This window comes from Lindgomyces ingoldianus (genome assembly GCF_010093535.1).
Source record: "Lindgomyces ingoldianus strain ATCC 200398 unplaced genomic scaffold BDR25scaffold_72, whole genome shotgun sequence".
NCBI classification, from domain to species: Eukaryota; Fungi; Ascomycota; class Dothideomycetes; order Pleosporales; family Lindgomycetaceae; genus Lindgomyces; species Lindgomyces ingoldianus.
Window position 1 is genome coordinate 1 of NW_022985233.1, and position 25,703 is coordinate 25,703.

Genomic DNA, 25,703 nt, shown 5'->3' on the forward strand with positions numbered 1-25,703 from the left:
ACTAACATTGGCTTTAAAGCCTAAGCCTACCAACTTCTTTTTGCTGTTTCGCACTCTTGAGTGCACTACTGTACACCTGCAGTCTATTATTTCTCTTTGTACAGCTTTGCTTCAGTATTCACTTCGTCAAAGCTGGGGGGGTGTGTCGCACGTGTCTCACGCGATATCATACCCATGTACTGCACTATTCACTCATTAGGCATAGCTCCTATCTCGTACAGTATATAGTCAGCTTAGAGCTCTATCGAGCTCCTCAGACCTTACAATACACTCATTCCACCTTGTTTGGATCTCGATCCCTTGTCGAGTCGTTTGCCATATGTCCCCTCCTCAGCTCATGCAAGACATTCAGAGACTCCAAGGCCTCGCCCAGGATCTTGCTAATCAATGCAGCACTCTACATTGCAGAAACTAGCAGGGGGTTCCATGTCGCTGCATCCCACGGCACCGTTTATTTTGACGTCTGAGTTCGGCAGTCCATCACTGTAGTCCTGTATCGCAATGCCGAAGGTGCTGATCAAAATAATGATGTTCCACAAGTTGGGCTCTTACGGGACATGAACACACTAATATTCATTCTTACTGCGGCCTCTAATGCATGTAAAGGGTACATGTACCTTGGCGCGCATTCGTACAATCTGCCGCGACGAAAGTCCACTCCGAGTACCAACGATCTTCAAGAACGTTCAGTTCATCCAACCCTAGAAGCTAGAAACTTGGCCAGCGCGCTTCTCTTTCCTAGCTAGGATGTCTAACAAAGCTTTTGCTTCGTGGCCCAGTCGCACATTTGTTTGCCAACACAGCTGCAGCACTTGCAAGCCTACACAAGCTAGTTAGCAGGTCCTGTCTCGAGAGGCATCGCTTGTGTGGAAATTATGCCTTCTTAGCCCTATCCGCATTGTCTTTCCCATCAATACACTGCAGCGTCTGCGCGTTATTGAATCGGTTTTGGTTATAACATGCGTTGGCATCGATTACAGCAGCACAATCGTCGGTTCTTGCGAGTTCTCGAGTGCATTCGGCCGCATTTTGGCCATGGGCAATGGCGAACCAGAGGGCGATGATCCCGAGTGAAAGCTTCATTGTGAGCGCGGTGGAGGCCGTGTAACCGTGTTTCACCAAGGCGATTTCAGGCGTGGAAGAAAACCAAAGTAAAGATGTCTGCCCAACAGATTCATGACTGGCGGTACGTAGGTATTTCAGGAGCGAGTTAGACGACGTCAGATCAGAAATGCTAATTTGGTTCATTGATGATATGCCACACCTTCGGTGTGCATTAATGCTAGGCAAGAACGTGGCAATAATCAGATGCATCCTTCTTGATTAAATAAGAATCGATGGAATATCTTCATTCGATAAGAGCCACCTTTCCTGCCGAACAGATAGTGCGGGGGCCTGCAAATAGAAAATCTAGGACCAATTATTGCGAGCTCGTAGGCGTCGATACAAGCTTAAGCTTGATTGCTTGGATGCGAGACGCGCGTTGGCTGTCGTCGATATTAACCGTAATTAACATCAGCTCGTTGAGTCCTCGAAATATCCTACTGCATTAATGAGTGATATGTCTCGAGACTTAATTTAATTCCTGTTTTGTTATCAGTATGTTGCAGAAACGGCAGCTGTTCACGGTGTATGTTCACCCTAGCCAGGGTCATAACTACCACCTTTCCCCCCTACTTCCAGTTTTCCTCCATCGTTGTCACCATCCCCAAACTAACAACTTGTCGTCAAGATGAAGTGGAATACATTTGTCGCTGCCTTAGGGCTGTTTGCACCTACTAGCGCACTACTTCGATTCGGCTGCGCCCGTCTGACCGTCCAGCGTCTGGACCCCTTGGTCAACCCTGGGATGAACCCATCACCTCATCTTCATCAGATCATCGGAGGCGTATATATTCCATCTCCTTGGAATTCTGGCTCATGACCATAGCTAATAGCTCTTAGAACTCCTTCAACATTTCAATGGACCCCAAGACACATGATCTCGCAAAACTTTCCACTTGCACGAGCTGTCAATTCACCGAAGACTTCTCTAATTACTGGACCGCCGTTCTCTTCTTCCGTGCCAAAAATGGTACTTTCAAGAGGGTCCCGCAAAGAGCCCAACAAGGTATGGACGGCACTCAGGGTGGTATGGTGAGTACTTGCTGGACAACAAGCTGGCATAACAGCCGGCTAACTTAACCCTAAGGTGGTCTATTATATGACAGATGCCCTCTTCGATACCGCACAAAAATCAAAGGTTACTGCTTTCAAGCCAGGCTTTCGTATGCTTGTTGGCGATTTAAACTACCGGACCCGCGAACAAGCCAGAGATTTCCGACAACTTACTTACATATGTATGGAGAACGAGGGTACCCGCGCTCCAGAGACTCTCGAATTCCCTAAAAAGCCTTGTCCTGCCGGTATCATGGCCAACCATCGTTTCCCGACCTGTTGGGATGGTGTTAACCTGGATTCCCCTAACCATCGAGACCATGTTGCGTATCCAGAGACCGGTACCTTCGAGTCTGGCGGAAATTGTCCTTCTACACATCCGGTCAAAATCCCTCAACTCCTGCTTGAGACTGTCTGGGATACTAAAGCCTTTAATAATAAGGCAGATTGGCCTGAGGATGGCAGTCAGCCATTTGTCTGGTCTAGCGGCGACAAGACTGGCTATTCTACCCATGCTGATTACGTTTTTGGCTGGAAGGACGATTCTCTCCAAAAGGCTATGGATGGCCATACCTACGTTTCCGCTCCGATGCTCAAGACGCAGACTATCGCTCAACAGAACAAGTGTATAGTTCCCGATATGGTTAAAGAGAATATAGATGACTGTGAGTCACATTCCTTCCCTTCCTTATTTGTGTTCCAGCGCTTAACCATTCTTTCACAGGGCTCCCCGCTCTGCCTGGCAACGTTATGGTCACTTAAAAGAGGACATAACAGTAAGAGAAGAGACAGAGTAATAACGACGATTCAAATACCCTTTACGCAAATTACCCAATTGAAGTTGAGGCCCTTCTCGTCCTTCGTTGCATGTGGTAGGGTAAATGGTTCTTCGGATGTTGGTTCAGTGGCGATGATAACTGCTAAGCCGCTAACTAGCGACATATCTATCGACAATGGACTATTGTCCTCGATTTGCTCTGCCAATTGCTAAATTTATTCCTGCTTTCTCCGCGCACTCACAGACAAAGATCTCGTCGGTTGTGATTCTGAGAACATCTCTCATTAGGATATCTCTCGTGAATCTAACTTGAAATGTTTGAAATGCTAAATTCATCTACCATTTGCCCGGTGGACTTTCTTATGTCGAACGGTCAGCAGGTAAATGTTCCAACTTACAAGGCAGAAGCGCCCCATGCAGTTTCAACTCACTGTCTTGGATCTTTAACTCGTCGACGGAAAATCTGTTTCAGACGGACACGTCTATCGACTTCGCATCACGTGGCATAATTTTCTCAGCCTTTCGCGGTATGCTTCTTGTTCTGGGAAATACAGGCAAGCCTTGGCTTGAAAAATGATTCTGAAAGGGCAGAAACTATTGGCGGCTTGCTTGAGGCTGTGGGCCGGTCCTCAAATCTTGGGAAGATCGGATCCCACCCCCACGAATTAGAGCTCCTCCAATTACCCCAGCCAGCCATTCGGCTAGTAATACACCTTCGGCAAACGCAGAACACCCGAGAACTCATTGCCCGTATCCAACTGGTAACTCATGCTTCCTAACATTATCAGGCAACTCGACTCCTACCCTATTCACTATATGTGTACCCCAAGTCACTCGAGACTTGTCCTTCATAATCTTTCTCAAATACTTGATAGCAAATCCAGTGCAGATTGCTAATAGAATGAAAATGGGGATCCCAACTCCGAGACCCACCCCAAGGCCCATTTCCTTTGCCTGCCCTTGTGATTTCTCGCTTCCACCCGTTTTCTGAGTCGTGGTCGTTACGGTCGGTGTTAGAAATGCTGAAGGGCTCCATGTCTGGACACTTGTCAGTGACAGTGTGTTTGCCACTGTGGATGAAGTTGGTGATAGCGAAGATGGCGAAGTAATGTTGAAATAGCAGGATGTGAAGTTGTAAGGATTCGTGTTGTTATTCGGATCAGACAACCAGAAGTAGAATGTCTGAGAAGCTGAAAGATCCAACGAGAATGAGGAAGCATCTGTAGCATTGACTGACACAGTCCAGTCGAAATGACTGATTTCGGTATCCTTCCCAGTTTTGTCTGATCATCATTAGGCTAGGAGTCAACAAAAAGCGATCAGGAAGAGGAACTTACGATACACGATTGGGCCTGCTATTTCCGGCTTGTGTTGATTCAGCTGAATTATGTAATTCGTGAACAGATAGTTGATCCATCTGACAGTCATTACGGAACCTTGGGGAAATATTTTCACAGTTCGTATGTCGACATTTCGAGGAGATGCTGGGCAAGGAAGCTCGAAGAGCCCTTTAGTATCAACTCCAGTGGTGTATCCCACTATACTAGCAAAGGCAAAGAAAAACGACATTAATTCTCAGGTTCTTTGGAAAACGAAAGACTGATATAAAGAGATCAAAACGAAGGGAGTCTTCGCTTTATATAACCAGTTTACAAAGCTGGCTGTTAACCCGTCAAGAACACGGCAGCGAATTTGCTAAGAAGCCACTCATGCTGGCGTCCTATTGATATCGAAGAACATTACCACCAACGATGTTGTGGAAGCAAGACGCGCAGATAGTTTCGAACTCTCGGAAATTGAAGATTGGAAAGTTCCACAGCATAATCCGACGCTAATGGCTCTAATGGAAACTGCCAGAAAGAAAGCACATTTGGGGCCAACTAGGTGATTATTACGTGAAACACGCCTAGTCCGGTCCCTCTACGATTCCTCTTCCTTCTCGTCCCAAGCACAACGTGTCATCACATAACGTAGAACGTAACTAGGAGGGGTTTCTCTATTAGATCTGTTACCGGAATCAAGGAGCGCATGTACTGGCTGCGTATTTCTGTCCTATATGGACTGTCTTATGTTCCACATTCGGCAGCAAGTGGGATCCGAAAAGACATCAATGTCTAAAGAAGCCTTTGTGGACGCTTAGGTAACCGATTTATCTTAGTGTATGGATATAGTATTAGAGTATTTTGCTTTTAGCACTGAGTATTAAGAAGTAAATTCGGAGGTTCCATGGTTGCGATTGGTAGAGATGAAGAGCTTGAGTGTGAAACATAGGGGCCAAACACATTTCGAAACCACATATCCAACTCGCAAGTCCGATTTCAAGATCAGAGCTTAGCGCCACCACAACATTCTCGTATCCTTTGCATAGTCGACCCCACCTTCTATCAGACTTTGAAACTGGCATGCCTTCGAGGTGCATACACTGCCACCAGGACCCTCATCTTTAGGTAAAGCAAGTCTCCTTGGCATCTGCAGGGATGCGCCACAGCCCCTCCTTCATACAAACAGCTCCCGCCCCAAACCTTTGGAGGCCGTTCTCTTCCTCTTCCTCCAACGATTCAGAGACAAGCCACACTCTCTCTAAGTGGCTAATTCTTTCATAGCTCACTACTCCGTGGAAAGTGACGGATCCCTTCCGTTAGCATGGACCCTCTCACCTCCCTCGGACTCGCTTCAAATATTATTCAATTTTCCAGTTTGCGGGAAAGCCGATAGAGGAAAGCCAGGAGGCTTACCAATCCGTCAGTGGTATATCGGAACGTGTTGCTACAATGAACTACGATCTTATAAATCTGCATCAACAGTTGTCAAAAGATGTCTATCGACCTCCAGGTGGCTGAGAAATTGATCGCAATAGTCCAAGGGCCAAAATCCACTGAAAAGCGAAAGAGATGGAGGGGTTTCAAATATGCCCTTGCAAGTACTTGGAAGAAGAAAGATGTCTCAGCCTTGCAGATGAGGCTAGCAGAAATACGACAGCGGCAATACTAATTTGTTAATATGTCTCTGGTGAGTTTAAATATCTATAGGAGTTGGCCGACTTTTTATTATGCATATGCGGACAAAGAGTGAAGGTTTGCTGCCAGTTGACCTGGCTCGTCTTTGAAATTACTCTTGATTGCGGCCCTAACCTTCGTTTGGAAGAACTGACGCTTAGGGGTATCCGAATTTATGCTTTCGATTCGAACAAACACTTCTTAAAGCTAAAACTAAGCAACAAGACGCAAGCCTCCAGTCTCATTGAAGGAGTGTCAATAAAGCCTCTGGGGTGTTCCTTTGGGTTCACCTGGTAGGCCAGTCGCTTCTACAGGGTATGATAAATGCCGATCGGATGTCAGATCTGCAAAGACGATTAGACAGTCTGCCCACAGACCTAGAAGATCTTTTTTATAAGCTTCCGCGTAGTCTTGAGTCTTTTATTCCTCACATGCAGCTCATCTTGTTCAAATAGGGGGTTAATTCCAAGTGCACCAATCAAGGGTGTCAAAGTCTGCCATTATACTAGCATTTTTTAATACTTAAGAAGAGGAGATTTATATGAAGATGGGTAGTAGCAACAAGTGTACGACGCAGATGATCTACCTCTACCAAATTCCATGCAGCTTCTGTACTTTGAAAAGAAGGTCTTTGAAGTCTTGCACATACAAGAAGTGTATTGGTTGCCAGTGATTGGAAAACATATATCAAGTGCAGATAGCAAGCAGTTGGCTCCGTGAGAGACGGTGGGATCAACCAGACACTGGCCCGGTAAGCCTTGGGAGTTTGATCTGTCAAAGTAAAGCCGACTCACATAGTTTGAATTCTTGCGCAGGGTCCGGTCACGAGTGGGTCATTGGTTTTAGCGCGCCTAGAGACTTCATTACTCATCATTTTGCTGCAGTTCCTTGGAATGAGTAGTTGAATTGTGAAGGCACTAGTCAAGCATACAGCCGGGGGCCCGGAGAACAAGATATATCTGCAACACCTGGAATAAATAAGCCTTTGGTAGTGTGACAATATGTTGGTACATCCAGAAGCGAGTGTCATACAACCTCAGGGGCAGTTACCGAAAAAGAAAAGCGGGTAAAGCTCTAATAGTTCTCTACCCATAGCCCTTTAAAGAATGCTATGGCGGCGGAACAAATATCAACATCACAGTCTATGCATTTCAAACTTGACCAAAAGTTCCATTTTCGGTATGAAACTGCCTTCGCGGGTTCCCAGTTCACAGTCTTACTTCAAAGCCCCGGAACAAAAGTTGTATTACCCAGCCCACAGCCTGGATGGCCTTCGCAGGTGGAGATCGTATGAATGTATCTCAACTTCCCTTTCTCAACTCTAAACAAATGGCTATCGGGACCTGGTTCTTTGCTCGCTCTGTCCAGTCCGGGGAATCCGACATAAATGTCCACAGCACCTAGTTCCTCATCGATAACGTAGCGGCGATCAACGACCTTAATAGTACTTGGTAAACCCAAATTGCACGTGTTCGCGGTCAGATTTCGACTACCAGTGTAGGCGCCACCCTCGAGCCGTGCGCATGGTGTTCCCCACGGCACTGTATAGTTTGCATCTGCGAAGCGATTGAAGTATGCGTCACCGGCTGCTTTAATGACTTCGCGAGAGTCCCGCTGGTCTTCCGGAATGGGATCCCATTTCTCGAGCGAATTGTAATACGCATATCCTGTCGCATTGAACAGCCAGTCGCCCTCATCCGTCACCAACGTCTCCATTTTGGTTATCTTTTGCCCATCCAACTCCATCCTCGTTCCAATAACATATGGATGGCTCGGATCAGTGACAATGATCTCAGTAAAGGTTGTACAAAGGACTGTATCAAGGAGGCTGCGATTGTGGTCGATTTTCAAGGCCTTGGAGAGAATTCCGCTGGCAATGTTAGCCGGCTTGAATTGCTCGGTATAGGTGAAGTTCTCCGCAAAGGAAAACATAGAAGTGTAGACGCCTTTACTTTGGGCTCCGAGGTAGGCATCGGTTGCATCGTTGAGGAAGGTGCGGCTGCATTTTTCAGAAGCAGTAGCAGCAATTGTAAAGCTGAGGAAGAGAATAGGAAGCATTATAACGATGGGATTGGATTGATCGGCAATGTGGTCGAGGTATGAAGCCTTCTGCTCTTCACGTCACAAATCCTCGCCGATCATTAGCCATCTTATATTTCCTTTTCCATGTACTTGCTAAGATGCCGATCTATTTCATCAAACCCCCAAGATCTTTTCGGCCCCCGCCATCCAATGGTGGTGGTTCAAACCTCGAAACTGGCTAGGATGAACGGCCTTCGACGTCATCTCCATCAACCACAAATGGAAAACCCTATCAGGTTCAGTTTGAATTGGGGTTTCGTATACTCCAAGATTATCTATATAGATAGGGTGGGGCGTGCCGGAACTATAGAACCGCCCCTGTAATTTATACCCCACATCGTATATCGCGAAAATCCCCTGGCGGTTTACCCGGTATCCCTTGCACCGTGAAACCTAACTTCAAATTCGTAAAACGCCGGACAGGAGAAGGAAACTACCGCACAGTGTGATGACTCCAAGACGAGTAGAATAGGGCAAATTGTGAGAGCTCATTGTTCACGACTCATTGGATCGAAGAAACTCATGAAACGACAGTGAATTGGGCAACTGGAGGTATACGGGCAACTCTTAGTGCAATGGTGGAAAATTATGCAGTACATCTGAAACTAAATACACTATTCCCAAAGATGTCCTCAACGGCCGACAAATCTTGTCTTATTTCTCCAGTGACAGTCTCATGGCTCTGACAGCTTCACAAACCCTTCTACTCTTGGGTCGTTCTTCTTCAGCAGCTTATCCCCAAACCATACCATTCTCTCAATCCAACGTCCAGTATGCAACACACACATTAAAGTCCCACTTTCCTTCTCGGTCGAATACCAAACCTCTCTAATGTCTAGTGTTTTCTCTTCTCTCAGCACTTTCACCATTTCTCGTTGGTACCCTATCAGCATCTGTCTGCGCCAGAAGTTAACCTTGCTTTTCAATTTCCGAGTCCGAAAACAGGACTCACAAGGTCTTTCTAGATATTCGTTCGCTAGGAGATGATTTCGACATGCATCGCAAGGCTCAGGTTGAGAACAGTATACCACAAGAGCATTTCCACGACCTCCCTCTCGTTTGATGATGGCTACCGCCCATGCGTGTCGTCGTGTACGCTCCTCTCCTAAAGTCTTCCAATTTAGAAGGCTATACGATGTTACGAATTCGCCAATTCGGACCCTTTTTCTCGAATTACGAAGCGTGGTAATGAAATTTTCCATGGTATCATACGTGTTCCAGTCTTTAACGGAGAAGCTGCGGCGTCTTTGGGGACTCCATTCGCGCTGCTCTTTGCTGTTCATGTAGCCGATGCATCGTCGATGGACGAATGGATTTTCTGGAAATTGGGAGAATTGTTCCAAAAAAGGGTGAAATTTATCGCCAGATCCTTTGAAGTTCTTCTGGGTAGGGCCAGGTCGGTACATTATGAGGGTCGATGGCTTGGGTTGCTTTCTGAATTTCATTGTGCGTGATTTGAGACCTGCCTTCGAAAGTGGGTATTTTATTTTAGAGTTCGATCAATGCGGTGGTATGGCTGACAGATTCACGAGATGTTGCAATGAGAAGATGTGCCAGCCAAAGTGCGAAGACCGAGAAGATATTCCTAGACGACAATGGCTTTGTTGAGTGGTCATCACGAACAATTTGGTCCCGAGGCAAAGAATGAAGCTAGATGGAACAACGCTATTTATGGAAACAAAGATACTTAAATCGTCCTACACAAAGGTGTTGTCGCACACAAAGACGTTCAGCAGTCTCCCTTTGTTCTTCTAGGTACGCTATTTTCGGCCAAGACTTGGGACTTACCAAACGATATTGTTCTAGCTCTATGCTGAGCTTTGCAGGGATGATCTTTCGTTGTTGATACTAGACATATCGCCTCCACTAACTCCTTATCACATCACGGTTGCTGGAGCCTCTTCTTCAATATATGTTCAGAACCTTCTCCTGGACGAGTATCCATGTACAAAGGGGCAATGTTATAGTATTACAGAGCATGCTTATCGACACAGGACATCACGAACCATGATGTCTCGCGAGTCATCTATCATACACTCATCGTAAAATAATGAGCTAACAGGTAAAAGGCTTCAATTCGGGCGGTTCTCATCGATTACCTTTAAGAGGACTTTTGTTGAGTGGTTTATTTCAAGCACTCAAGAAGGCATGAAGTAGAGGAATCGATTCCCCGGGGTAAGTAAGGAAGGTAAACTCTAAAATTGTTTTCCAACTACTCAGACTTTCCATGACTATTCCTGACATAGAATGGCCGCCCGGCCGAATGGTGGTAGGAACAATCGTATGATTGTGGGTTGAAGCTCTGTGCGCTAGCAGACAAGAAGTGCACTAATTATGGCCTAACTAGTAAAAATTTTAAGCATGATGAAGGTCGAGACCTGAAAGGACGAGCGGAGTGCGAGAAAGGATTATGGTAGGTGAGGGGAAGTTGCCGACCGGTGCCGTATCATTGCCGATCTATTAGTTGCCGATTTCTGACCCCAAATACTGAAGCCCGATTCGTTATTCTTTCTACATAAAGATACCTGTGCACGCCATACAGTTCTTGATATATCTCAAAATATCATTTACTTTCAGCAGACTAACATGGAATCCACACCTAAGAAGTACGGAGTCGTACTCTATGAAGGGTTCCAACTGATTGATGTCTGCGGTCCAATCGATGTCCTCAATGTCCTAACAACCCACGTTGAAGGCATCAGTCTCTCCTTAATTGCCGAAACGAAATCTCCTATCTCAACCTTCCCCAAGGAATGGCCAGAGAAGATGGGCATGCCCCCATTCACGACGTCCCAGACCATGATGCCAACTGACGACTTTGACTCCGCTCCACAACTCGATGTCCTCATCATCCCCGGGGGTATGGGATGCTTTGACCCAAATCCTGCCAACGTTGGAAAACCGAATCCTGCAGTCGTAGACCCAATTGTCAAGTTCATCAACAAACAGTATCCAAAGCTTCAGTACCTCATCACGGTTTGCACTGGCTCTGGGATCGCATCACAGACTGGAATAATGGACGGGAAGAAAGCCACGACGTTTAAGGGGGCTTGGAAGGTTATTCCAGTTTGGCGACCTCAGGTTACTTGGATTCCGAAGGCAAGATGGGTGGTTGATGGGAATATCTGGAGTTCTTCGGGTGTTTGCTCCGGGACGGATCTTATGTTTGGGTTTGTGAAGGAGATGTATGGAGAAAAGGTAGCCAGGGATATTGCGGTTTGGATGGAGTATCAGAGACATGAAGATCCTACTGCGGATCCGTTTGGGATTGAGGAGGCTCTGGAATCTTGAGAGTGGAGATAGATATTGAGTTAAAGACTTTCTTCGAAATACACGTTTGCACCATGCTATAGTTGGACCTGCGTCTTATGTTTTACACTTCTATTGATATGATACCGGTGGCTACAAAGAAGACTTCGCTAGCTGGACATAACCAGCCTCTAGCCCCCACAATTCCCCAGTCAGGCGCACAATCAAGTATGTTTTTCCACCTACAAGCAGCTCGGATTTGACCCAGTCCCTCAAAGTTCACCAGCAACCTTTTAAATGCACTAACACGATAAACAACGCATGTTGCGGCCCATGATATATTTAGTATATAAATCCAGTGAGGAAGCATACCAATAACCCATATATGTCTTGGAAAGTAGTTCTAGCCTGTCGAGGGCAATCACTACTCTATCCGGTGGGTGTTTTTCTTTTTAACAAAAATTTAGAGCAAATATAGCGAAGCGTAGTATGAAAGATTCATACCCTCTATACACTATTGCACAGTGATTGTCGACTTCATTTAACCCAAGGTTTGGGCTGAGAGTTGGGGGGAGATGAGATAGTCAGGGAATGAAAGGATTTGTATACTCACCACTCCAGTAGCAAAAGTTCCATGACACTCTTGGCCCTAGATCTCAGAGCTAGGAGTCATGAACCTCAAAAGAATCACCAACAGCGAATAATGAGGCCCGCCATTCATAGGACTTACATCTCCCTCAGAAATCCCTAAGTACCCTAATTTATAGAACTCCTGCGAAATCGAACGAATCCATCATCATAAGACTCCCCTATGATTTCGGCCCGCAACAAAAGCCACAATAGTATTAGATCACCCATCATATACAGCTTTGACACCATGAATTAGCTGCTTCTAATCGTTCACTAGAATCTGTAATTTCAAGAGACTTTGGTTTTCTCACTTCCCTTTCCATGGTCTCTCGTCAGTCAGCAGGCACGGGAGACAATAACATTAAAATCCCTTGCTTGCCGTTTTTCACAGAATTGCCAAAAAGCAAGTTTGTGGGGTTTTCAAGGTCCAACTTGACTTGGTTGATTACCTACATGAGTTGGTGACTTCCTGTATTGATTCATGCGTCCTAAATAGGCATGGCGCTTTTCCCTGTCTGTAGCCTTGACTTGTTTGTTGACAAGCCTGGTTTTTCAGAGATCCCGCACATATTTGAGAAAGATCTGTATATTAATACTGAAGTACCTGAGGTTGTGAGGAATTGAGAGTGGCAAGGAGGAGACTATATGTCGGGCTCTGCAGCTACGGAGGAGGCTAAGTGGGAGATATGAATAGCTTAGTGTATGCGCAGTCAAGGATAACTCTTACTGGCTAAATGAAGATGGGAATGAAGATTGAGGTGAAATTCTCATCAACACCAACTAACCTTTGTCTTGTACGTCCCCAGACGAGACCAGAGCTCGAGGCAGGCTTCTAACGGGCACCATACATATTCTAAATGAAGAAGTTTGTCGTCTGCCTCCTTCTTCCCAAACCCACGGCATTTTTGTTGGCAGGTTCTATTCATTGCCTTCCCACTCTAAAATCAGAGCCACACACCGGTTTGTGTTCCTGTTTATTGATTCCTAGTAAGGATCCAGATCTCCAGTGCAGAGACCCATTGTTGTCATATTTCCATTGTTTTCGAGAAACTTGCTGGAGTCTGGACGAACTACGACAAGGGCGATCCCCGCCTAAGAGCCCGCCGTGGATGAAGAAGATCCGTGAGAACCGAATTCTAGACTTTAAGTAGGGGTTGTATACCCGTTAGAGAGGAATGAAAAGACACGAAGAAGGAATTTAGATCTGCGTCGGGTATGCTCCTAAGTAGCTCTTAGAGGAGAGGATTAGAAGCCTTAAATGGTGAGCACATCACCACTCTGTCCATGCATGCCCGCTAATATTGTCTCTTCTTGGGATATTACCATCTACAATTGCGGTCCCCACCCTAGCCATGTGAGCTCGTCCTGCTCTTCCAGCCCCCATACAAACTAACATCTACCAAACGTATTCGAAGGGCGCCGATTGTCCAGTCTACAATCCCATACAGAGACGCATACAAAGATTTGTAGCCATTCTGAAGGCTTCTCAGATCCAATACCATTGGATCAATGTGAGGAAAAATCTTTCTGTTTAGGCCTCAAAAAGTCACAAGTCGGGGCATGAATTCTAGAGGCGATTTTTTTTTAACAGCTATGATTGGTAGGAGAACTAGAGTTATTTATAAATACCATAGGGAGATGTCCTACCTTCTTTCTAGAGCTTAATGTGGGCGATGAGGTCTGAGGAAGCCGTTTAGCGGGGAGGGCAAGAATGAGGTAAACTCGGCGTTAATGGGCGAGATGCTCGAGAGAAAACCATCGAAATACTTAAGTAAGAGAGTAAAGCGCAAGGAAAGCAAAGAAAAATGGCCATAGCTGTTCCCAATAATAATACACCCAAACTCCCGCTCATCTGCATGTACGCTCTATCTGTTCAAGTCCCATATTTCCGAAACTAATGCAAGAGTATGTATGTTACATCTAGTCTCTGGCATCCCGCCGCTAAGAATCCCCTCCATTCACCCCTTTCCCCCTCTCTCTTCACCACTATACCCTTCCTCTAGGGCTTAAACTCCGCATCCACAGTCTCAAAATTCTCCAAGAAGCCCTGAAATGCAATAACCCCGAGCCCGGGGTCCAAGCTCCCCGTCGTCGCGCGAATACTATGCATACTCAATTGCGGAATCCCGCAATCAATCGAGCGAACCCCCATATGCGCACTCAACATTGGCCCCACTGTGCCACCACCCCGGCTATCATTCCTGATTTGAAAGACCTGTAACTTAGACCCCGTGCTTTCAGTGCACCGCGTAAGAATAGCGGCCGAGACGGAATCGGTCGTCATGTGGCCGCTCGAATCGAACGTCACAGCCGGACCGATGTTCAGACGCGGCGCGTGGTTTTCGAGGTAGGAGCCGAGAAAGTTGGGGTTTACGGCATGGCAGACGTCGGAGGAGACGAGGAAGGAGTTTGCGTATGTGCGATTGATGAGACTGGATACGCTTTTTGAGGCGAAGGAGTCGACGATGCGTTCGACGATGGTAGGAAGGAAGTTTCCGCGAGCTCCTTGTCGGAGGAGAGAGCCGATTTCCTCATCGTCAAAGAGCGCGACGATCTTGATTTGACTGGAGGCGGAGTGGGTGCGAGAGAAGGTGGAAGTGCTGTTGATGAGGGCTTGGATAGCGGCCCAGGAGCAGAGCTTATCGTCGATGCGGCCTGCGAAGATGAATTCCTTTTCTAGGCCACCGATGGTGGCAGGTTGGTAGTCAAAGAGCTCGAGTTCCCAATTTACGATGCTTGAATCTAGAGTGGCGATTAGCAACGAGTAGACTCATTGGCGATGAACAACTTACAATCTGTGACGTTTAACTCCTTGGAGATAGCTCTGACAAGTCGTGGAGGCTGAGTCGCCGTGAAAGCACCTTCTCCACCAAGTAAACTCGGCTTCCAGTTCTCGCCCTCCGAACCCGACATATCGGAATTATCAAGACCGATAATTGGAACCATCTGCGTCTCCTTATTGAAGGGTCCCTGGGCAGCAGCTCCAAAATGAGGTGCTAGTGTAGGAATCCTAGCAATCGGCCAATCGAGCTTAACCAGCTTTGTCACGATCTTTCCACCCTCTCTGATCAGCACTCGTCCTCCGACTCCAAGATCACGATCCCACCATGTATTATTTAATGCACCAGCATAGGGCGCAACCCCTAACTGCACGTATCCAGCCTTGGTCCTCAGCTTTGGGATAGGCTTGAGCTTTGCAGTCAAGGCGTCGATATGGCCGGCCATGATGGATGCCCCATTACCTGCCTCATACCCTTCTCCAATAGCGAAAGCAACCAAAGAACTGCCGTTCCGCTCAACATAGTACTTCCCTCCCCTCTTGAGATCCCAGCTATCACGCTCAGACAGCTTCTTATACCCATTCTTCTCAAGGTCTTTGCCTACAGCATCAACCGTATGAAACACGGTCGGATTCTCGGTCAAGAAGTCGCAAAATGGCTTCGTATACTTCTCAGGCCCATCCCTCTTCACCTCCCTCGGCGGCCTCTCTTCCTTCCGTGGTGCAAAAGTCGGTATCTCAGGCGCCGGGGCTATCTTGACTTTCGGCGGTACGGGAGGCGGAGTTGGCGATCGTTGTTGTCTGTGCGGTTGGCCAAAGTCATCGTCGAAATCGATGAGGTTGTCGAACGGTGCAGCGATGCTGTGACGGACTGACGGTGCCTGCTGGGCTATTTGAGAGTGGATGAAGGGGTTCAGACGGGGTCGCTGGACGGTAGTGAAGGCGCGGGAGAGGTTGGCTTGCCTTGGGGGGGGAGACGGATCGGAGTAGAGGTCGGCGGTCGAAGCGACCTTTCGGAGACCGTGTTGATTCCTCGTCATGTTGGATGGTGTTATCGCGGGTAGTAGACAGTAGTTAGAGGTTTGAGGGTGGAAGAGGGGGAGGGAGAGATGTCTCCAGGCGGACAGCTGTCGTCGTGGTGATACGCAAGCTCCGTCCCGCCATGGGGCGCAGCTCTGTGGCTTCGTGACCTAGACCCAAAGTCTACCCAATCATAGGACTGCGGCCAGTGGGCTTCAATTCTCGGGCGAAAATGTTCTCAAGAATGATGACAATGGAGTACCGAGCTCCTGCAATTTGCAATCTATCTAATTCTACGCGTGCTGCTATCCCTCTGGTTGCTGACGCTTCCTCGTAGGAGAGCTTCCCAAAGCACAGCGCATCAACGTCGCCACCGGAATATCAAGCTCAATTCACTAATCATACTAGGGGCGCGAAAGCGAAATTCAGTGCAATGCATACAACGCTGAGAACATAGGTCGAGAACAGTAGGAGGGAAGCGATGGATATCGATGCAAATGATGGCAAGCGCGGATCCAAATGTATGTTGATCCAGCTCCGGGGTATCGCGTGCAGCAAAGGCAATCAATACTGCAAGGCAAAGAGGGAATCAGAGAACCATAGGAAAGCAAGCCTAGCCACGACTCAAGCCAAAGCAAAGTTGGTAATGCTGGAAATAACACCAGAATGAAAATTATTGGGCAGAGTATCGTTGACACAACTCCCCAGATATGTAGTGGTCAGCTACCGCAGAAGGGCAAGTGAATAGAGGGGCTCGGAGACGATTGACTCTAGAGGGGAAGCATATTGTGACCACATAGCTACTGGCCGTTCGGAGCATTGGATGGTGGTGGAGGAACTGGGGGCTGTCCATCATCCTCGTCCTCGTCAAGATCCTCTGGATGGCTGCACATATAGTTAGCACTCACTCTTCTCTCGACTTGGAACCAATACTCAACATACCCAAGCAAGTTCTTGACGTTCTTCATCTCGTAATGTCTCTTTCGCATCTCCTCGAACTTGCGGTGCTTCTCCCTCTCCTCGGGAGTCATATGTGGGAACTCCTCACCATGCCTCCCCTCCTCGCCCTCCGCATCAGGTTCAACAACAACCCTCTTCTCGCTATCGGGTGTGTGTGCATGTTCGGCCTCCAGCTCGGGTTCGCCAAGATCGAAGTCCGGAATGTCGTCGACCCTTGGCTTGCGAGATTTTGGCTTATCGTCCAATTCGTCTACATTTAGTTCTTCCGCATTGAGCATCTCGATCTCATCCTCGTCTTCGACAGGGTCATATTGCTTGGCATATGGGGTTTTCGGCTCAGTAATCTTCATCGTGCTGTCCCGTTGCTGCTCTGTAAGATACAGGTTTGCCTCGTCCCATTTCAGCCTCGGGCTGTTTTCATCGGCGTGCGCACTGGTGCCTGACTGGCGACGGGACCCGGGCCCACGAGGATTGGAGGACGAGCGGCGGTGGGCTGGCCCGGCATTGATCAGCGTATTTTCCAAGACGATCTCCTTCTCTGACAGCTCCCGACCCAGCTCTGGCCGCTCCGGTGAGCGAATTTGCGTAATCGGGGCACCTTCTCCAGTGGGTGACGTCTGTGAGTTCGAGCGGTAGGAACTTGAGTTCTTAAGAATCCCTGGGGTATTTGTTAATGGGACACGCTCCACGCAAGGGACTCGAAACTTGCCCTTTGGCCGTTCTGAGCGGTGAGACGGTGAGTGAAGCTGAGGTGAGTGTTGAGTCATGTCTGTGGTGGTGCTGTTGTGGGAGCTGAGTGTGGGTGAGGTGTTCTGAAGCGGCGGAATCGCAACGCTTGCAAGGCACGTGAATGCTCCAACAGTGGGGTGATACAGAGAACCGTTAACTCCACTCGGGCTGCAGACCTTGGCAATGGGGGACACGAAGGAGAGAGTGGTTGTGAGTGGGGGCTCTTTGAGTTTGCATTCGAGTTTGTTCGAGTTGTGGGAGGGGAGTCGCAATGGAGGGGCTTGGTTGTCAGGGTGAAGTGTCTGAAGGGATATGACGTAGCCAATCGGCACCTCAGGCTGAAGCCATGCGCCACAATAGTCACGCAGAGGCAGCTTCACATTCACAAATGATCATTATTGCTGGGGAAACCGGGTGGACGTTTAAAATATCGATGCCTTGCGATACCAGCCTTAAGATTTACGATGCTTGAGATCATCCGAAGAACAGGCCGACGGCAGATAATTGTAGAACAAGACTCAGTTCCTCCAGCCTCGCAGGGGAATACAAACGAAATGATTCTCTCTTGAAATGCATCTTTGACACTCTTGGAGGCCTCGGATCGCCAGGCAGGAGGCCATGGGGTCACTTCTTAGACGTCGTTAGCTGGGGGACGGAGGCGGCTATTGAGAAGGGCGGATACTCGGCACAAAAGGGAAGGGGGATCAGACTTTGCCTTAGAACCTCATGCTCAACCAAGGAATTGCAGTGTTGCAACAGTGTAGCTCCTGGCTGCGCCTTCGGACTACCAGAAGTAGTTCAATTGAACATGGTCATCCTGGGGAAGGTGTGAGAGAGGGCTAGAAGGGAGGTACCTACGATAGTTGAGAGAGGAGTCACCAAATTCAGACAAGGAGGCCTCGTGACAGTGGACATGTCCCTGCTTTCAGGTCATCACCGCATCATGGAAGCCGCAGGGCGGCCCTCGTGATGATGGTTTTAGAAGAGGGATGGCTTCTTCTGGGCCATATTCGGAGTCGCCAGCTGAGTGAGGGTGAAGTCGAGCTGACGATGATTTGAGTAGACGGCCGGTGTTGGAGAAGAAGAGAGAAAGAACTTTCAACAGCGGAAAAGAGGCGTGCGGGAGCCAAGCGCCAAGCCCGCCTCAGACGCGCGCTTGCTCAAACGAGGCGAGGCTTTTCCCTCCACTTGAAGACAAACCACCAAGCAACACCGCTCTGCACCACCACGCTCCCGCACGCTCCTCCAATCCCTGCATTTACTCGCCGAGAATCGATAATACAGTACTCACATCTTCCCAGCATACGCCTCGAGCCTCACACCGAAGTAGCCGCCTCCCAACGCAGGCTCGTCGCACTCCCGTGTGAAGCACCGGCCGTTGGCCCGCCAGCTGTTGCTCTGCTGCTTGTTCGCTCTTTTATCCCACCAAGCTTCCAGCAGAGTCGCTCTTCCCGTGATATCTTTCTTTACCTTTGCCTAATTGCCAATGGATAGCAGAGACAATCTATGGACCCGTCGCTCCAAGTAAGGACACATAATCCCCACGCCTTTCGAGATTTAAAGCTCCCGGAGACTGACAGAATCGCGCACAGCACCAGCAAGCTCTCCCTGTCCATGTCCAATGCGGACCACCATAGCGACAAGCACGACCCTCCAGCCCGCACATTTTCTGCCACAAAGCGCTTCGGTGGCGACACTTCGTCGCATGGGGGAAGGAATCCTTTCAATGCCATCTCGCCTCTGACAAGCACTGGGATGGCTTCCCCTACCACCGTGGGCTCCTCAGCTTTTGGTCTGGGATCTGGAGCGTTCGCCTCTTTCGGATCAGCGACTAAGACGCCGAAGACGCCAGGAACGGCATTCGATTTCAAGCCAATCACTCCAGCGACTCCCGGCGAAAAGAAGGAAAAGCCGAGTAGCAAGGCTGCAAACAGCGCTCGTAAAGAGTCGCTGTCCACGACTGCCTCGGAAGAAGCAACGAGTTCCTCGGGCGCTCTTGACTTGAGCACTCCGTGGCCGTTGAAGTACACCTGGGTTATCTGGTACCGCCCTCCAACCCCCAAGAATTCCGACTACGAGAAATCTACCAAACCGCTATGTCGTATGAGTACGGCGCAAGACTTCTGGAAAATCTTCGTCCACCTCAACCGACCCTCGACTCTTCCAACGGTTTCGGATTATCATTTCTTCAAGGAAGGGATACGCCCTGTGTGGGAGGATGACGAGAACAAACGGGGTGGCAAGTGGATCATGCGCCTGAAAAAGGGCGTGGCGGACCGCTACTGGGAGGAGCTCCTCATGGCTCTGATTGGCGACCAATTTGTCGAGGCTGCGGACGAAGTATGCGGCTTCGTTCTTAGTGTTAGGAGTGGTGAAGACGTCTTCAGCATCTGGACCAAGAACGATGGGGGACGGAACATTAAGATTCGGTAAGCATATGTGCCAAGGTCGAAGGGTGCTTGCTAAAATGATGACAGTGAAACCGTCAAGCGGGTCCTCAACTTGCCTGAAGGCACAATCATAACCTGGCGCAGCCACGACGAAAGTATCGCTCAAAGATCTGCCATCGACCAAGCTCGTCAAGAGAAAGCTGGTCACCACGGCCAAGAAAAGCGGCGAGTCGTCTCCTCCGCCGACGAGTCCCACCGCGACAAAGCTATGGCTGGTTCCTAGAGGCCGGATTCCTTTTACTCTTCTTTCTTTCGTTACCCTAGCATGCATTGTACGGCTTAAATGAGTTTCCCGGGTTTCAGCTTTAGCGTGTGTATGGCTTAACGGCATCGAGTTCACGGATGGGCTTCTTCTTTGGACAGTCTTCAGTCGACGCGGCGGAGACTAGTCGTCTATTTCCTGATTTCAATTACCCATGTATATTACACAGCCGTGGCTAGGACTTGGTTAGCATGCGGTGCTCCAACGATTGGCTAAGGGGCAGTAAACGCAGAGCAGATTTATGCAGAACGTGAAGAGAGAAAATGGGAATGGGGAATCGGCCAAATACTGCCTAATGTGAAGTTTACGTTCGCTCATTCGAAGGAATGCGACTGTTTTTGGGATTAATCTACCCTGGTCCACGAGGTACCTAGACTCTTCGAGTGCGCACCGGAAGACGTCAATGTGCACGGACCATTGCCGCACTTCAACATGGGACTCGCACGACTTTCACTGTCACCTTCACCTGGACGCGCCCCGCCTTTCTAAACATGAGTATTTGTGACCGTCTTGACCCTCTTCTATCCTGTTTGCTACTGCAAACTCTCTCTTACCTAAACCAGCGTCTCCGCTAGCGGCCCAATGCCAAATCTCGGCAGCATCTTGAACGCCTTCAATCCCTTCAGCTCCCAGTCGGAGGAGGCGAGCGACTCCAAGATCGGGGGCCCACAGGTCTGTCTCACTTCTCCTACGCGACTAGGCCATTCCCCTACCTTCTTGGTGCTTTAGCGACTCACACTGTATCACACAGACAAACGATGCTGCTCCAACCCGAACGAGCCGCAAGACCGACCACCGCTCTTCCTCACCGACTGACGTCGAACGCCCGCACCGTGGCCGAAACCCCAGCCCCGAGGTGGCACCGGTGAAAAGCACCCCAACGAAGCGTACCGGACCTGCTGCCGCCAACCACGGGCGGAAGAGGGGCAGAGAAATCAGCAACGACGAGCGGCGGCTGTTGCCAGACTACACGTAAGAGCCTCAATTTCCCCGCTTTGAGATAGGTTATGGGTGAAGGCTAGATACTGACATGGCCTCAGCATTCCTGCAGATGCAGTTATCGTCCCTTCGCCCCCCTCATACTTTCCTCCCTCGCCGCGAATGCAGTCCTCCAGACCTAGCAAGGTACATGCGGCATGCCTTCCCCTACCCTTCGAGGACAATGCGTAGCTGACTGCAGTACAGCCGGGGGCGAACAAAAGCTTCAAGCCTGTTGATACGTTCGACGTGAATCCCTTTCAGGCCAGGCGGTCGCGGCAGACGTATGGATCCAGCCGTCATTCAGCCGCGAGCCAGGGACACTTTGAATACGTGGGATTTCTCAATAGCCAGACGATCCGGGGTCCATACTCTTCAAGACATCACGTACACGCTGGGGAGGATTGTGCGTCACCAGCCAAGCGCCAGAAAACGGCATATTCCTCGCATTCTAGCCAGCCAGTCGTTGTTCTCGATGGCGATGACGACGATGTAGTGCAAATTCAACCACCACCACAGCCCAGGACTTCGTTCTCTTCTCCTCGCATGCAGCCATCCGCTTCGTCACGGTCACAGCGAAGCACTGACAGCACCCAAAGCACGAAGCATCAGCAACCCCGCAGTGGGTTCCAGGATGTCAACATCATCACTAACGCTCATCGAAAGAAGCGTAGAAGTGGAAATGACTTCGCGCCCACATCTCAATCATTAAACTCGACGACCCAGCTGCACAGTCAGAGAGGTACATTAGCCTCATCTCCAATTCGAGTGGATGATGACCATCCACTTTCTCGGTCCAAATCTGCAACACGTGACCTGTTGAGAAGCTTCCAGAAAAGGACATCCCAAGATGAGGATGAATTGCAAATCCAAGATCCTGCTACAAAGTCACGAATTTTAGGCACAGAGCCAAATGGATCCTCGCGCATCAATCCCTCAACGGCCCATCGCCCACGATCCAGGAGCGATTCGCGAATCACAGTCCAGGATAAACGTCTCCGTGATACCTTCAAACGAAATCAGCCCGTCGAATGTATTAGTGACGACGAATTGCAGATGAGCGAAATACAGCCCAATGTTCGTATCAGCAAGACTCGAGGCAACCCACATTCAAAGTCTTCGCCTACCATCAACACTAGCGTCCGGAAATCCAGTGCCGAGACTGCCGAACGGCAGTGGCCGCTTAAACATGCCAGGAGCTATCATGGCGAATTCCATGGCCATGACTTGGGCGTGAGATATCTTCTGGGGAAGAGGTACTTCGCCATTATCCAGTTCCATCAATACGAAGAGGTGATGGCAGAAATCGGCCGCATCTTACCTCTGAAAATTGGTCAGTGCTACGCCGACGATGAATCCCGAATTCACATTGGCGGCAACACAGATAAGGATGGAAATACCCATTCGTGGGACTTGGAATTCGCAGACAGGATGGGCTTTAAGGCCTTTCGGGATTCTTACATAGCCGGTCAAATAGGGCCAGAAAAGATCATCAATAGCACAAGGTAATTCTCTCCACTTCTCAAGATCTTGACGTGCACTGAACACTTTACAGCGAGGAAATGTTAGCAATGTTTAACAAGCCGTGGCCTTACTACGATAGGAGTAATGTGGCAGCCGCAGATGAAGGCACCGAGATTAACTTACTGAGAAAACGTACACAGAATGGAGCGAAAATGAGGGAACAACGCCCAAAACGCAAGCTTTTACTGACAGAAGGACCACACGGCAAACTGCAGACAGCCAATCCCGCTCATCAGTCGAGACGCAGCCGAGGAATGGATAGTGCAAAAATGGAAAAAGATCCTATCGGCCCTGCGTCCAGCCAATTGAGAGAGATGAGAGCAAGTCGCCGTAATCGCGCTGAGGTCGTTGAGAATGAATTGGTCGACGGGGTTGAAGTCGAGCAGCCGCTGAAGTTCTCTGAAGTACATGGACTAGGGAAGCAATGGGACAAGTATGCTCTACCCACCATCTACGATTCCCTTTCTAACGCTGCATCCAGACCAGTGCAATACGGAACTGGCCGTCGCCGCGCTCTCGTGGAATTTGAAGACCTTCTCCGTCTCGACGAAACCCAGTTCTTGAACGACAGCCTTATCGACTTCTACATGATGTTAGTCCACCGCATTCCGCCAAGAGGCTGGTTTCTGACCTTTCTAGATACCTTTTCGATCAAGCGAAAGTACCCCCAAACAAGGTTTACTTCTTCAACACACATTTCTATACAGCTCTCACCCGTCCCGTGAAAGGTCAAAAGGGGGTAATCAACTATGAGGCAGTGGCGCGTTGGACTGCAAAAGAGGACATCTTCAACTACGACTACATTGCGGTTCCCATCAATGAAGAGTAAGTTGTGTTGCCAATAATCTGTTCAGTACTCATGCAATCTCTAGTACCCATTGGTATCTTGCAATCATATGCAACATACCCAACATATCCCGCACCCCAATTCTGAATGATTCTCCCCAAGACTCACCTAAGCCGCCGAAACAAGGTCTAAGACAGAAAGTCGAACAGCGCAACACAACAGAGAGTGGACCAGTCAACGATCCTGAGGACGTGAACTTGTTCGATGAAGAGCGAGAGACCCTCAATCTTGTTGATGAAGATGTCGAAGAGACAGATCCTGGTGAGAATCAACAACCCGCTTCGACAAATCGAAAGACAGCGGGGCAATCACCTGTCGAAGAGACTGCTCGCTTGGACAAACTATCAATTACTGACTCTATACCAAAAGGGATTATTGGCGACCCAGGCGCATCACCCAAATCAGCAAGAAAGAAACAAAGAAGAAAATCGGGCCCACCCCAGAAAAAGTTCGACCCCGATCTGTAAGTTTGCCGACCACTTCTAACTCCTGAGTCCCATTCACTTATGATTGTGTAGGCCGATCATCCTAGTGTTAGATTCCCTTGGCCACACGCATCCCAGGGCGGTGCGACACCTCAAAGATTACATCCAGCAAGAAGGCAAGGCAAAGCGTAACATGGAGGCTGTGATAGCACAGAACGCCTTCAACGTTAAAGAGATTCCTTTACAGAACAATTTCGTCGACTGCGGCGTATTCGTTCTCGGATACCTGCAGAAATTTTTTCACGATCCTCACGACTTCGTCCGTTCCATTCTATCCCGAGAAATGAGTAAGGAGGACCACTGGCCAGATATGCATGCCCCTCGAATGAGGAACCAAATGCGAGAGATCTTGCAGGGACTTGCAAAACAGCAATCTCAGGAGCGAAAGCAGGCGAGACAAGCGAAGAAAGCAAACCTACAACCAGTGAAGACAGACCCTCCAGCCGACAACCTGACGAAACCTCCAGTCGCAGCACTGCGGTCACCAATCAAACTTGAATCCACGATTAAGGTCGAGTCGCACAATCCTCCAGCAGAACAATCTTGCGCAGTCAAAGTGCAAGCGTCCCCAATACAACCAACGCAACAGCAATCCCCCCTAAAGCAGCAGTACCGTACAAAATTTGGACCGCAATCGCTTTCTTCCAAACAATTGAATCTCACCAAATCTCAGGGATCACCTGAACGACATATAAGGAAACCTAGCCCCAAGGTGGTGATTTCAAAGTCATCGCCATCACAATCTGCGAGATTAGCGAAGCGCGCTCACATTGAAATCGCGGACAATCAGGAGAGTGGTGCAGACATCGCAAGGAGTGATACGCTGGAGAATGGAGCAGGATTACAGAGCCAGAGCCCCAAGAGAAGGAAGATAGTCGAGGGCAGGGCATCTCCTCATCATCTTTCACAGAAGCAGATTCCAGTCCGAGAATTGCGTACATCGCCCGAAGTCAAGGCGCAGAAGTCTACACGACCGAGTTCTATGGCTGGGCGTTATTCGCCGAAGAAATCAGCCTTTCACATAAAGGCTTCACCGCACACGAGATCACCCCGAGGTCGCGGCAGTTCTCATGATCCGATTGAAATTGAAGATTCGCAACCGTCAATCACGATTGATGAGCCGAAGAAGCATCATGCACCGTCGTTAGTTGAAGATGTGAGCAAATCGAGCTCTCCCAATCAAACCAGAAAGGTACAGCCTCGGGATCAGCCTAAAACAATAGAGTTCTCAAGGTCAGCTTCGGCAGGTTCAGAAGAGTCTCATACGAACAATGTGGTAGGGTCCCAGGTGCAACCTATCAATAACCCGGAGGATGAAACGATGTCATTCGATGACGCTCTTGAGACTGAGTTCATGGTCTATGACGACTCCACAGTTCCAGAAAGTCCAATTGAGAGGATGGAGTCGGTGCCCTATGGCGAGTGGCAGCGTGGGAATCCGCTGCCCTTTTAAGCCGATCTGCTGACACTTTTCCTACGACATACCCACGGTCCAAGATTCGTGGTGTAGATTCGGACGACACTTTGACAACCCAAGTGGTGTCTGGTGATTCCCTAGAACCTCGGCGACGGCGGGAGTTATCTGCTGATCTCCCCAATGCTTCGATCCTCTTCCGAAACGAGTATCACATCCCAATGCGATCCTAAGATGAGCACGCTTTGATTCGATTGCCTTCTTTAATTCCTGTTCTACCGAATGGGAATGGATGAAGGTTTTTGCCGCCCATTTTGGCCTTTTTTGCCGAACTTAATTAGTGCCTTAGCCCGCGTTTCTTCC

At 48.9% G+C, this 25,703-nt stretch overlaps 15 protein-coding genes across 15 annotated transcripts; 8 read left to right on the plus strand and 7 right to left on the minus strand.

Moving 5' to 3' along the window:
- Nucleotides 1-873: 873 nt before the first annotated feature.
- BDR25DRAFT_247842 (uncharacterized protein) lies at nucleotides 874-1,083 on the minus strand (the record flags this gene model as incomplete). Its single annotated transcript, XM_033685962.1, has 1 exon — nucleotides 874-1,083. The coding sequence occupies one exon, from the start codon at nucleotides 1,081-1,083 to the stop codon at nucleotides 874-876; it is 210 nt and encodes a 69-aa protein (XP_033539566.1).
- A 649-nt stretch (nucleotides 1,084-1,732) lies between these two features.
- Nucleotides 1,733-3,123, plus strand: BDR25DRAFT_386145 (uncharacterized protein; the record flags this gene model as incomplete). Its single annotated transcript, XM_033697985.1, has 4 exons — nucleotides 1,733-1,888; nucleotides 1,945-2,136; nucleotides 2,192-2,822; nucleotides 2,882-3,123. The coding sequence occupies 4 exons, from the start codon at nucleotides 1,733-1,735 to the stop codon at nucleotides 2,917-2,919; spliced, it is 1,017 nt and encodes a 338-aa protein (XP_033539567.1). The 3' UTR covers nucleotides 2,920-3,123.
- BDR25DRAFT_363565 (uncharacterized protein) lies at nucleotides 2,965-3,632 on the minus strand (the record flags this gene model as incomplete). Its single annotated transcript, XM_033696756.1, has 6 exons — nucleotides 2,965-3,115; nucleotides 3,174-3,243; nucleotides 3,276-3,328; nucleotides 3,367-3,424; nucleotides 3,488-3,570; nucleotides 3,598-3,632. The coding sequence occupies 6 exons, from the start codon at nucleotides 3,630-3,632 to the stop codon at nucleotides 2,965-2,967; spliced, it is 450 nt and encodes a 149-aa protein (XP_033539568.1).
- Nucleotides 3,633-3,676: 44 nt separating this feature from the next.
- On the minus strand, nucleotides 3,677-4,363 carry BDR25DRAFT_363566 (uncharacterized protein; the record flags this gene model as incomplete). The annotated part of the gene is made up of 2 exons (XM_033696757.1): nucleotides 3,677-4,218; nucleotides 4,246-4,363. The coding sequence occupies 2 exons, from the start codon at nucleotides 4,361-4,363 to the stop codon at nucleotides 3,677-3,679; spliced, it is 660 nt and encodes a 219-aa protein (XP_033539569.1).
- Nucleotides 4,364-4,397: 34 nt separating this feature from the next.
- BDR25DRAFT_363567 (uncharacterized protein) lies at nucleotides 4,398-5,926 on the plus strand (the record flags this gene model as incomplete). The annotated part of the gene is made up of 9 exons (XM_033696758.1): nucleotides 4,398-4,465; nucleotides 4,515-4,606; nucleotides 4,636-4,819; nucleotides 4,846-4,890; nucleotides 4,958-5,063; nucleotides 5,207-5,348; nucleotides 5,411-5,519; nucleotides 5,558-5,741; nucleotides 5,768-5,926. 9 exons carry the CDS (start codon nucleotides 4,398-4,400, stop codon nucleotides 5,924-5,926), a joined length of 1,089 nt encoding a protein of 362 aa, XP_033539570.1.
- Nucleotides 5,927-7,152: 1,226 nt separating this feature from the next.
- BDR25DRAFT_247765 (uncharacterized protein) lies at nucleotides 7,153-7,989 on the minus strand (the record flags this gene model as incomplete). The annotated part of the gene is made up of 1 exon (XM_033685957.1): nucleotides 7,153-7,989. The coding sequence occupies one exon, from the start codon at nucleotides 7,987-7,989 to the stop codon at nucleotides 7,153-7,155; it is 837 nt and encodes a 278-aa protein (XP_033539571.1).
- A 698-nt stretch (nucleotides 7,990-8,687) lies between these two features.
- On the minus strand, nucleotides 8,688-9,419 carry BDR25DRAFT_320489 (uncharacterized protein; the record flags this gene model as incomplete). Its single annotated transcript, XM_033691908.1, has 2 exons — nucleotides 8,688-8,896; nucleotides 8,966-9,419. The coding sequence occupies 2 exons, from the start codon at nucleotides 9,417-9,419 to the stop codon at nucleotides 8,688-8,690; spliced, it is 663 nt and encodes a 220-aa protein (XP_033539572.1).
- Nucleotides 9,420-10,540: 1,121 nt separating this feature from the next.
- BDR25DRAFT_308124 (class I glutamine amidotransferase-like protein) lies at nucleotides 10,541-11,343 on the plus strand. The gene has a single exon (XM_033690969.1). It carries the CDS (start codon nucleotides 10,600-10,602, stop codon nucleotides 11,302-11,304), a length of 705 nt encoding a protein of 234 aa, XP_033539573.1. The 5' UTR covers nucleotides 10,541-10,599; the 3' UTR covers nucleotides 11,305-11,343.
- A 730-nt stretch (nucleotides 11,344-12,073) lies between these two features.
- BDR25DRAFT_363571 (uncharacterized protein) lies at nucleotides 12,074-12,516 on the plus strand (the record flags this gene model as incomplete). Its single annotated transcript, XM_033696759.1, has 3 exons — nucleotides 12,074-12,104; nucleotides 12,149-12,349; nucleotides 12,389-12,516. The coding sequence occupies 3 exons, from the start codon at nucleotides 12,074-12,076 to the stop codon at nucleotides 12,514-12,516; spliced, it is 360 nt and encodes a 119-aa protein (XP_033539574.1).
- Nucleotides 12,517-12,626: 110 nt separating this feature from the next.
- On the plus strand, nucleotides 12,627-13,790 carry BDR25DRAFT_363572 (uncharacterized protein; the record flags this gene model as incomplete). Its single annotated transcript, XM_033696760.1, has 9 exons — nucleotides 12,627-12,650; nucleotides 12,704-12,852; nucleotides 12,905-13,014; nucleotides 13,076-13,100; nucleotides 13,159-13,229; nucleotides 13,270-13,403; nucleotides 13,464-13,492; nucleotides 13,578-13,663; nucleotides 13,708-13,790. The coding sequence occupies 9 exons, from the start codon at nucleotides 12,627-12,629 to the stop codon at nucleotides 13,788-13,790; spliced, it is 711 nt and encodes a 236-aa protein (XP_033539575.1).
- On the minus strand, nucleotides 13,540-15,711 carry BDR25DRAFT_274046 (uncharacterized protein; the record flags this gene model as incomplete). The annotated part of the gene is made up of 2 exons (XM_033687385.1): nucleotides 13,540-14,634; nucleotides 14,685-15,711. 2 exons carry the CDS (start codon nucleotides 15,709-15,711, stop codon nucleotides 13,892-13,894), a joined length of 1,770 nt encoding a protein of 589 aa, XP_033539576.1. The 3' UTR covers nucleotides 13,540-13,891.
- A 69-nt stretch (nucleotides 15,712-15,780) lies between these two features.
- BDR25DRAFT_363574 (uncharacterized protein) lies at nucleotides 15,781-16,435 on the plus strand (the record flags this gene model as incomplete). Its single annotated transcript, XM_033696761.1, has 6 exons — nucleotides 15,781-15,809; nucleotides 15,845-15,856; nucleotides 15,889-15,949; nucleotides 16,029-16,119; nucleotides 16,200-16,240; nucleotides 16,295-16,435. The coding sequence occupies 6 exons, from the start codon at nucleotides 15,781-15,783 to the stop codon at nucleotides 16,433-16,435; spliced, it is 375 nt and encodes a 124-aa protein (XP_033539577.1).
- Nucleotides 16,427-17,664, minus strand: BDR25DRAFT_122589 (uncharacterized protein). The gene is made up of 3 exons (XM_033683723.1): nucleotides 17,361-17,664; nucleotides 16,634-17,309; nucleotides 16,427-16,576 (listed from the first exon to the last, which is right to left on the minus strand). Exons 1-3 carry the CDS (start codon nucleotides 17,416-17,418, stop codon nucleotides 16,492-16,494), a joined length of 819 nt encoding a protein of 272 aa, XP_033539578.1. The 5' UTR covers nucleotides 17,419-17,664; the 3' UTR covers nucleotides 16,427-16,491.
- A 922-nt stretch (nucleotides 17,665-18,586) lies between these two features.
- On the plus strand, nucleotides 18,587-20,348 carry BDR25DRAFT_347591 (IF4E-domain-containing protein). Its single transcript, XM_033694283.1, has 3 exons — nucleotides 18,587-18,904; nucleotides 18,973-19,809; nucleotides 19,858-20,348. The coding sequence occupies exons 1-3, from the start codon at nucleotides 18,867-18,869 to the stop codon at nucleotides 20,051-20,053; spliced, it is 1,071 nt and encodes a 356-aa protein (XP_033539579.1). The 5' UTR covers nucleotides 18,587-18,866; the 3' UTR covers nucleotides 20,054-20,348.
- A 219-nt stretch (nucleotides 20,349-20,567) lies between these two features.
- BDR25DRAFT_122618 (uncharacterized protein) lies at nucleotides 20,568-25,542 on the plus strand. Its single transcript, XM_033683724.1, has 9 exons — nucleotides 20,568-20,764; nucleotides 20,844-21,064; nucleotides 21,133-21,217; nucleotides 21,278-22,575; nucleotides 22,626-23,027; nucleotides 23,076-23,186; nucleotides 23,234-23,419; nucleotides 23,467-23,904; nucleotides 23,960-25,542. Exons 1-9 carry the CDS (start codon nucleotides 20,675-20,677, stop codon nucleotides 25,377-25,379), a joined length of 4,251 nt encoding a protein of 1,416 aa, XP_033539580.1. The 5' UTR covers nucleotides 20,568-20,674; the 3' UTR covers nucleotides 25,380-25,542.
- The last annotated feature ends 161 nt before the right edge of the window (nucleotides 25,543-25,703 follow it).